Source organism: Loxodonta africana, chromosome 12, assembly GCF_030014295.1.
Source record: "Loxodonta africana isolate mLoxAfr1 chromosome 12, mLoxAfr1.hap2, whole genome shotgun sequence".
In the NCBI taxonomy this organism is placed as follows: domain Eukaryota; kingdom Metazoa; phylum Chordata; class Mammalia; order Proboscidea; family Elephantidae; genus Loxodonta; species Loxodonta africana.
The window spans coordinates 88,373,675-88,383,501 of NC_087353.1; the positions used below are offsets into that span (position 1 = coordinate 88,373,675).

The window sequence follows — 9,827 nt, forward strand, 5'->3', positions numbered from 1 at the left end:
CTGCCGGCCGCACGGCGCAGGCGCGATCTTCACTGCGTGGAGGGGGGCGGGGCGGGGCGGGGCGGGGGGATGGGGCGGGGCGGGGCGGGGCGGGCGTCGACTCCTCTGCGGCCCCGGACGCGGGAGCCCAGCACCCCGCCTCAGGGAGCCACACGTCCTACAGCCTCTAGAACCCGCACCTCCAGTTTCTGAGCCCCAGCGATCCAGGCGTTCTGCCCCTACCCCCCGCTCCCCAGACGTGCACACTCCTGTGGCTGTAACAGTTTATTGGCAGCCCAGAGGGGCGAAGGCACCGCAGGGGAGGGAGCTCGGCCCGAGACATGCAGAGGACGGGGAGCCCCCCCGGGGGAAAGTCAGGGCGGACAGGGCCTGGGGCTCATCTGTGTTATATCCCAGCCTTTAAATAAATAGTATGTACAGCAAGGAGGTGGGGCGGACAGGGCGGCGGGTGGGGGGTGGTCCAGGGGTCCCGCCTAGGTCACAGGTCTGAGCAACGATCCTGCTTGCTGTAATGGTCGAACTGGTTCTTCCAGTGCACCATGTAGGAGCTCCAGCGGCGGAACTCGGCCTTCCACTGGCGCTCCGCCTCGTCCAGCGTGTCTGCGGCCAGGGTGCCGGCAAGTGGGTGGGGGGAGGACAACACGGGGGAGGTCGGGAAATGGACATTGGGGGTGGGGAACGTGGGTGTAGGGAGGACACACGGACAACGTAGGGAGGCCACGTGAGATGGAAAGAGGATCAGGAGAATATATGAAAAACGCAAAGACGAGAGGGAGGATGGAGATAGAGGCGGGGCCAGGGAAGGATGGCAGGAAGGAGAGGGAGGAGAAAGTGACCGGAAGACAGGGGACAGAGGGATCAGAGGGGGAGGATCCATGGGTTGGTGGGGGAAAAAAGAGACAGAAATCGTTGACAGTTATAGTCCCACTGGGGGTGCTGTCTCGCTCCGGGTCCTCCCTCTCCCCGCAACAGCAGGCTTAGGCTGCAAAGGTTAATTTCATATATGAAAGTATTTGGCGTTATTCAAACAACAAAGGCCTGTGGGTCCCAGAGTCGGGTCGTGGGTCACCCCTCCCCCTCTGTCCAGTATGAGTCTTGATTTGATAAGGGGGGGGTCGTTAAGCTGGAGATCCCTGAGTGGGGCCCTTCCCCACGGTGGACCACTCATTAGAGGAGAGGCCGCCTGAGGCCGGAGGGGAGGAGGCCATGGTCACAGCCGCAGGAGCCGGGAGAGGAGGTGGAGGGGCAGGGGGAGGCCGGGTCTGGGCCTCAGGGCAGCCTCCCCGTGGGCGGGGCCTGAGCAGGTGCAGGGAGCCTCCGAGGCTGGGGAGGGGGAGAAGAGAGGGGTTACACCCAGCCGGCTCCTACTCCACTCTCTCTCCTCGCCCCTTTTTCTCCCCACCGCCCCCCCCCAACCCTCCCGGGCTGGCCCCTGCGTACCGGTGGCACTGAGCAATTTGGGTAGGAAGCGGTTCCAGAAGGCGCAGGCCTGCGCGCGCAGCCCCCGCCGCACCTCCAGCGGCTGTAGGTTCAGGCTGACGTACTGCTGTGCGCCCGCCGTGTACGGTGGCCACTGCGGGGCTTTTGGGTCCCGGGCATCATTGGGGTCCCTGCGGGAGGAAAGGGAAGGCTCAGACCCAAGCAAGCCTGCCCCGCCCCAGGGGGATGGGAGTGAGGGATGGGGAGTGGAAATGGAGTAGGAGAGGCAAGGGCTTCCTAACCCTGGGCATCTTTAGGTCTAGGGAGAACCCCGTTCCCATCCCTCCCCCGACCTCAACCCTTCTTTCTTGTCTCCCTTGTCCCCCATGTCAGGGAGTCTCCACTTTTCTCCTACCTCTTGGTCTCCCTCTTTCTGTCTGTCTCTCAGTTTTTCCTCTCCGTTTCCCCCATTAAAAAAAAGTTGCTGTCATTTTTTGAGCCCTTACTATGTTAACCAGGACCAGTCCTATCTCTAAAACATCACATTTACTTTTGGCAACATCCATTAGATGCTGGATTTATTGTCCCCTCTTCAGGCAAATAAACTGATGGCGGGGTGGGGGGAGTGTGCAGTAGGGGAAGGTCACACAGCTAATAAATCACCAGAGGTCCAATTTAAGGGGCCCTGGTGGAGCAGTGGTTAAGAGCTTGGCTGCTAACCAAAAGGCTGGCAGTTAGAATCCACCAGCCACTCCTTGGAAATCCTGTGGGGCAGTTCTACCCTGTCCTATAGGGTTACTATCAGTCAGAATCAACTCCAGGGCAACAGGTTTTTTTTTTTTTTTTTTTTTTTTTTTGTTCAATTCAGCTCTGAATTTCGAGTTCCTTTGTTTTTGTCTCTTTGTTTATCTGTTCTTCACTTTGCCTTTCTCTCCCTCTGTCTTCATCCCTTTAGAACTTGCCATCCTGCCTTCGTTTCTCTCTGGGTCTCTCCCCCTTTATCTTCTTTTCTCTCTTCCCTATTTGTCTTCTTTTCCTTGTGAATCTTTCCTTTCCATCTCTCCTTTTCTGTCTCTCTGCCCTTCTCTCTGTCTCTGCTCCCCCGTTGCCTCCCTGGCTCCCAAAGGCCCTCCTCCCCATCAGCACTGCTGACCCTGTGCGGGCGAAGTTGGCCCAATATCTCATCAGCCGCTGGGCAAAGATTCTCTCTTCAACGGTGTAGTTTAAGGAGGGTTCCAGGGGGAGCCCAAAGATGAACTCGATCTCGTAGCCGTGGGGCACCCCCATCCAGAGGGGCCAGGACAACGTGGAGGCACGGTGGTCAAAAGTGTAGGCATAGACCCGGGCACCCTGGGTGGCCAGTCGCCCAGCCAGCTGGGCCACAGGACACACCACGTTGTGGTCACCCACCACATCACTCATTGCCTCCCTAAGCCGTGCTGGGTCTTCAGGGTGCAGCCAGTCTGTGTAATGCAGGACCACAGCCTCGGCTACCAGGTCACTCACCTGGGGGACCCCGACCCGCACCCCAGCCAGGAACTGGGCCCGGCTGATGAGTGACTCGTTGTCTTTGCTGAAGCCTGGGGCCCCGTAAACCAGAAAATAGGAGCCCTCATCCTTCACCACACCCACCAGCACCTGGGGGGACAGGATGAAGGATGGGGGCACAGACAGACAGGCAGACAGAACAAAGAGCCAGAGAGATGAACAGTTATAGACCCAGAACCACAGAATAAGAGAACATGAGATTGGGGAAGGGATGGAAAGAAAGAGAAAATATATCCACATTTCCATTCCTTTGACCACCCTGGGGTCTGAGTGTGTTTGTGCCTGAGTCCTCAGGGAGGAGGAGGTGGGAATCGGGGCTGGAAGCCTGGGCCTCTGGGAGTGGGTCTTGAGGAGCCCTCATGCCTGGGTCTCCGGGGGTGGGGGGGAGAAGTGGGTGGGAGAATGGGCCCAGAGGAACCAACTCCACCCTCTCCAGCCATTAGTCACCTGCAGGCCCTGGAAGTCTCCAGCGTTGATGAGGGCCTCGGGTGTGTCACTGAGGAAGTCTCCATCTACCACAGGCACAAAGGAGAAGCGGAAGACACTTTCCTGAGGCAGTACGTGCCACTCATGGTCAACCAGGTCCTGGGCTGGCCGTGTCCGTAGGCAGGCCACGAGCTCTGTGTCATTGCCACCAGTGCTGCCTGGGGGACAGCCTACGAGACGAGCCAGAAGTGTGGCTCTGCGGCGGGCTTCTCCCACGCCCACGGTGGCCCAGGGTCCATTGGGTGCCCCACTTTGCAGCACAGCCCTGTGGAACAGGCCCCGGCTAGGGGGGGACAGCAGGTGCATGCCCACAGAGGCGGCACCTGCACTCTCCCCAAACAGCGTCACTGATGTTGGGTCCCCCCCAAAGGCTGCCACATTCTCCTGCACCCACTGCAGTGCCAGCCTCTGATCCAGTAGACCCATATTGCCTGGGGCCTCCCGGCTCCCTGGCAGGGCCAGGAAACCAAAGGCTCCCACCCGGTAGTTCATGGACACCAACACAGTCCCCTCAGCCTGTGCCAGGAAGCGGCCATCGTACACATCCAGAGACGAAGCCCCACTGTAAAAGCCACCCCCATAGATCCAGACCAGGACAGGGGCGGGGGATGAAGGCTGGGGGTATGGTGTCCACACGTTGAGGTAGAGGCAGTCCTCACTCAGCTCACGGTTGGGGTTCCACATCTCGATGCCTTCAAAACCAGGGTACAGGGTGTCCACGTACTGGTAACAGACACTCTGGAAAGCCTTGACGTCCAGCACTCCTGCCCAGGGCCGCTTGGGCTCTGGTGGCAGAAAGCGACGCGGGCCCACGGGTGGCTCCGCAAAAGGAATGCCCAGAAAAGCAGAGACAGGGCCCCCAGGAGCCATTAGGCGGATGCCCCGTAGCCGGCCCCCACGCACAGTCACCAGTAGCTCTGGGTCCTCCAAGCCCTCAGCCCCTGTACCTCCTCCAAGGAGGAAGAGGAGGAGGAGAAGGAGTGGGGAAGCCAGGGAAGGCATATGCAGGGGACACCGCGGAGGCCGCATGACTGTCAGGGCAGGCAGGTGTCTGTTGGGAGAAAAAAAGGCAAAGGGTGAAGGCCTGAGGCACCGCAGAGGGAGGAGATTAGGTAACACTCTTGCCCAAGGGTTATCACTGAGCTGCAGAGGAGGTGGGGCAGGTTAGCAGAGAGGAGGAGAGAAATGGAGGGAGGGAGACAGGCAGAGACAAGGACACAGGCAGACAGAAGCAAGAAGGCAGAGACTAGGCAGACACACATCCAGACAGACAAACCAGACTTGCCAAGGAACGTCCCCGCCCCCTGCCTCGCAGAGGGCCCTCAGCCCTCACCTTCCCCGCTGCGTGTACTGGGCCTGGCCCAGTGCGTGCAGTGCGGACACCAGAGGCCGCAGTCCACGCAGAGGCCACACGGCAGGGGCGGGGCCCTCACTGACAGGCGGCGCTGATAGAGGAGCTTGCGGCGGGGTGAAGGCGCAGCCCAAGCCTCTCCTGGGCTGTCCAGGGCTGAGTCTCTGGGGGGTGGGTTGGGTATTCAGGGTGTGGGAGCCGGAGGTCCTGGGGCACTCCAAGTCCTGCCTGCTTCACACTCTGCCCCACCCTGCCCTGCCTCATCCACTGTCTAGCACAGCTAGCTAGGACTCGCTGGTTCCCGTTTGCTGCACGCATCTCTTGCCTAACCCCAGCAAACAGGCTTGCCAGCCCTCGCCCCCCAAGACTCGAGTCCCCTATCCGTCCGATGTTGTGTTGCACGCTGCCGCCAGGCGGCGGCAGTAGAGACCGAGAAAAGGACGGCGCTCCCCGCCCCAAGCCCGGGAGCCAGGAACTTGGGGCGGGGGTCTGGGGGTTCGTGGGCATTGCGGAGGGGCCTGAAGGGCGAGCCGGGACGCCCGTGTTCCAGGAGCTCAGGAGATCCCCGGCTGCAGGGGCGGGGGCGCTATTTTGGGGCAGCAGCTGCTGTGGTTCCGGCATCTCCAGCCAAGGGATCAAAATTCCCCGGGTTGGAACTCCCCCCTCTCCCGGCGGTCACCCCTCACCCAGCGCCCGCCGCCCTGAGCTGCAGAGTGGTGGTGCTGGGGATTAACTAGGAAACCCGAGTGCGGCTAATTATAACTCGGGGCTTCCGCTGAGCCTCCCCTTACCAAAAAATAAAGACGGAGTCCCCGCGGGAGGGGGGCGCCTGGGCCTCGGAGGGGACCTCCGCCGGGTGCTGCGCAGGGGAGCGCGAGCCCTAGCCCTCGGGATCCCGGGGCCCAGCCAGAGATAGGAACCTGCGTAGCACGGGTTCCGCCCCAAGCAGGGGGCGCCTTCCAGTGACCCCAGACTTGGGGGCAAGCGGGGCAAGGGACGCTCGGGGGTCCCCACTGGAATCCCAGAGGAGAGGAGGCGGCCAGCCCCGCGGGGAGCCCGTTCCCCCGCTGGCGACGTCCGTAAGTACGCGGCGGTGAGGGAAGAGTTAAGGATGCGTGTGGGGAGGCGGGGGGCGTCGCTGGGCGGGCCCGGGGGCTCGGGCGCTGGTGGGGGGGCGACGGGCCTGGGGGCCTAGACCCCCTCGGGGAGCGCGCCTTCCCCCGGGCGAATGATGGGCCGCGGGCCGGAGGAGCGTCCTGTGCGAGGCCGGAGACTCACCTGAGGCGGCCGAGCCGGGCCGGCCGCGCCGGGAGCTGGAGGCGGCCGATGTTCCCCGGCGCAGGCTGAGCCGACTCTGACAGCCGCCGCCTCCGGCCCCCCGCACACACCCCTCCGGGCCGCGCGGCGCCCCCGCCCGCCCCCGCCCGCCCCCGCCCACTGTCTCCGCCCTCGCCCCTCCCGCGTCCCCTGGCTGCCGCCTCCCCACTCTCTCACTCCCTCGGAGCTGAGACCCAGAGACCCGGGGGCCCAGACGGATACTCAGCGACAGGCACGACAGAAAGACCCGCAGCGGCGGGGGACCCCACGGTGACAGACGGGGAGAAGCCCGCGGTGACAGACACGCAGACGGACAGCCTCATGCAGTGACAGACACAGACGGACTCAGTGGCCGACGTTCACAGACGGACGGACACACTGGGACAGACTAACAGTCTCTGTCGAGGCTCGGGAAGTTGCCGCAGGGCCAGGGGCCCTCAGTCCTCGAGACCTCCCTGGACACGACACAGCCAGGGGTGGCATGGGAGGACCGGCACGTGAAAATGTGACTGAGGACCCCCTCAGGGTTCGGGGTACCACTGGTAGAGAAAGGGTGGCGTGGGACACTCCTGGGGATGAGGGGACACCTGTGGGAATGAAGATGTGAATATGAGATCAGGAGTGGAAATGGGGGACCCCTATGGAGGAAAGAGACTCCCGTGGGGAGGAAGAGGTGAATCGGGGTCACCCAAGAGGGAAGGCCAACGCGGGGCCACGCGCAGGGCTGCGGGGCAAGGCCGCACTCCACAGCTGCAGTGGAAACTTCCGGAACCCTCGCGGGTGGGCTCGTGCTGGTTCCCTGACGGGTGACCTCGGACTTTCGTCACCAGAGTCCGGTCGGGGCATGACATCACCAGGCCTAGTTCCCATTGGCCGCCGCGCCGGCAGGTGGGAGCGGCCTGGCCAAGGAGCCCCAGCCTGCACCGAGGAGCCTGGACCACGCAGAACCCCACGACCCGCCCTCCAGGGGCTCATCTAAAGGAACTATGCGGCCGCGGCGGCGTCCTCGGGCCCGAGGTGAGGGTGCAAAAAGTGCGCGGCGATGTGACAACGCGAATTCGCCACACCGAAGGGCCTTTTTCTCCGGGGGCGACAAGCCAGCGAGCCCGCGAACCGCGGCCTGGGATTCCGGCCCGCGCGGGCTAGCGTCGGGGCGTGCGTGCGCGCTCGCGGCTGTGCGGGGCGCGGCGGGTGTCGGGCGCGCGCGCGCACACTCACTTTGACCGCTGCGCGCCCCGCAGCGCTGCGGACGTTCGTCCGTAGCGCCGAAGGCAGCGGGTCTCCGGGGCTCACCGAGGGTCGCGGGGGTCGCCTGAATCCAGTGGCGTACCCGCCTTGGGCGGAGCGGTTCTCGGTTTTCCAAGCTGGACGTGTCGCCAGCCCGCCTGCCCCGCGGGAACCGGCCCCCGCAGGACCCGAAACGCGCGATTGATCTTCCCTCCGTTCGCCAGCGGTGGCCGCCAGATGGCGACAAAGGTAGCCGCCCTGGCCTGGGAGATGGGTTGGGTAGATGAACCCCTTGCTATCTCTTCCCACTGTCTCAGGCTCTCCGCGCTGCACTCTTCAGTCACCCCAAATCCCCTTCTTGGACACAGAGGCCCTCTGCATCCGGCCTTCAGCGTCCTGGCCCACTGGTCGAGGGTTCCCCACTGGTTAGATCATGTCCTTCAGTTCACCTCTCTGGGGTAGCGGACAGAAAGACGGACAGTCGATATTGCTGCCAGAGAAAGGAACCCGAGGGCAGTAATTATGAATTAGAATGACAAAAGCAAACCCTGAACGTGTGAGCAGAGGCCTGTCCCAGTCGGAAGGTTGCAGGGATGTTTGATCTGTGAAGGCCATGGTAGTGATGGGGGCTTGCCTTCTCATCACGCTCCAAAACGGGGCTGCGCTAGCAAGCATGCATGAGTTCCTAGGCCTGTACAATGGAGATGTGGGGGACAGGGACAGCTTGTCACCCAGGGTTATTATCAACTAATGAACCAGGAAAGTGCTTAGAAAGTGACAGGACAGGGTGAGTTCTAGGACCTGGCCCAGCAGAGACCTCCTCTTACAGGTCAGAGTTGACCCCAGGCTGGACCTGCTGCTGAAGTCAAGGACAGGGTGCCCAGGTTGGGCTGGAACTCCGGGGAGGCAGACCCTATTTCTGGATGGGTTGGGATAAGTGGATTTAGCCAAAGCAAAAGGTGCTCAGATGTGTCTGCAGGGGCTGGAGCCCAGGACAAGGACAAGAGCAGTTCCTGTCTATTTGGGGTGATGACAATGGGGCAGTACCTGTGGGGGGTCCAGAGGAGGTAAGGGCAGGGCTGTGTTGTGAAGCATTCTGAGGCTAGTCAGAACTTTATCCTTTCCTCCTATGGAGGCCAGTGATCAGGAGAGGGAAGAAGTGGGAGTTTTTGAAGATAACTGAGTCTGGAGCAGAAAGAGGATGTGGCCGTTTACGTTGGTACCCTCCTCCCCCTTCCCCAGGCCTGGGGAGGGCAGGTGCAGGCTTGCACAGGGTAGATGGGAAGAAGGAAGGGGAGGCAGACCCTGTAGGGGGCAGGGGTTATGATCTGAAGAAGGTGTCCTGCCCCTGGGGCCAGGGAAGGGTCAGCTGAATGTGAATCTGCAAGTCTGCATGGAGTCCTATACCATGCAGGCCCTCTGCCTGCACAGCAGGCCCTGCAGAAGGAGACCCAGGGTTCTGTAGCTGTCAGCATCCCTGAGAGGTGGGCCTAAAGGGCATGGGTGTGCGCTCAGCCTGAAGTTTGTCCCAGGGTGGCAGGGATGGGGGAAAACATGCAGGGCATCCACCAGAGAAGAGCCAGGATGAAGGATGCAGGTGTGGGGAGATCCACAGAGTGCCAGAGCAAGCCCTGGGCTGGAGATCCTGATTCCTGGGTTCTCACCCAGTGGTGACACAGACTGGCTGTGAGACCTCTGGAGAGTCACACTCCTTGTCTGGACCTCAGTTTCCCCATCTGAAAAACAGTAGGTTGGACTTGAGTGTGTAAGAGGGTCATGAGGCCACTCGGAGGGGCTGGTCCATTTGGTCTTGGGTGGAGTCCTTGAGTGTGCATTTTTAGCAAGTGCTTCAGGGCAGCCCCTAGAGAGTGGTCTAAGGGTCACATGAGGAGAAGTGCTGGACTAGGTAGTTCCATGGAAGGGCCAACATTGATATTCTGAGGAGCCACAGGTGTGTGGGATCAGCAGGAGGCGCTGTAGACAGTTGGCCCGCACAAGAGCTGACAGAGGGCCGCCTTCTGGCCAAGCAAGAAGAGGGATGAGGATTTGAACCCCTCCTTTGCTCCTCCTCTTTCCTTCCTCCCACTTTTACTCTCTCTTAAAATCTTGTTTAGTTTTTGTCCTCATGGTAAAGTAATAACAAATGTGAGTCCCATGCTGACAAAGACACCTTGGTACAGATGGGGAAAGGGGCTTAGTGAGGTCGTTAGTCCAACACAAGAAGAGTGTTGGAGCCAGGACTAGCCAGACCTTGCAGCTCACAGTAAAAAATAGAAAAACAAAGAAAAGCATAAAAATAAGGGAGAAATTAGAAACCACTATAATCCAACCACCTAGGGATAACTGTAGGGTTGCTATGAGTTGGAATTGACGGCAATGGGTCGAAGCTAACTACTGTTTTAAAACTTGTCACTGTTTTTGTTTTCTGATTTAAAAAGTAATAATGCCCATTTAAAAATGTCAAACACTCCGGAAATGA

General features: G+C 60.9%; 1 protein-coding gene across 4 annotated transcripts; it reads right to left on the reverse strand.

The window, feature by feature from the left end:
* Positions 1-151: 151 nt before the first annotated feature.
* Positions 152-6,146, reverse strand: ACHE (acetylcholinesterase (Yt blood group)). Of its 4 annotated transcripts, none has more exons than XM_023541755.2 (5): positions 4,787-5,970; positions 3,415-4,504; positions 2,573-3,057; positions 1,441-1,610; positions 152-600 (listed from the first exon to the last, which is right to left on the reverse strand). In XM_023541755.2, exons 2-5 carry the CDS (start codon positions 4,480-4,482, stop codon positions 479-481), a joined length of 1,845 nt encoding a protein of 614 aa, XP_023397523.1. In that variant the 5' UTR covers positions 4,483-4,504; positions 4,787-5,970; the 3' UTR covers positions 152-478. The 4 variants fall into 4 exon arrangements, with proteins under 4 accessions (XP_023397523.1, XP_010600090.1, XP_003422527.1 ...); XM_003422479.3 differs by lacking the exon at positions 4,787-5,970 and adding an exon at positions 6,083-6,146 and having other exon boundaries at positions 153-600; XM_010601788.2 differs by having other exon boundaries at positions 2,573-2,793; positions 3,415-5,971.
* Between the last annotated feature and the right edge of the window lie 3,681 nt (positions 6,147-9,827).

Excerpts from the sequence above, each read along its gene's own strand:
- ACHE (XM_023541755.2), bottom strand. The coding sequence starts at position 4,482 with ATGCGGCCTCCGCGGTGTCCCCTGCATATGCCTTCCCTGGCTTCCCCA. Across the intron at positions 3,058-3,414 it reads GAGACTTCCAGGGCCTGCAG|GTGCTGGTGGGTGTGGTGAA; the intron begins GTGACTAATGGC and ends CTGTCCCCCCAG. Across the intron at positions 1,611-2,572 it reads GCCAACTTCGCCCGCACAGG|GGACCCCAATGATGCCCGGG; the intron begins GTCAGCAGTGCT and ends TTCCTCCCGCAG.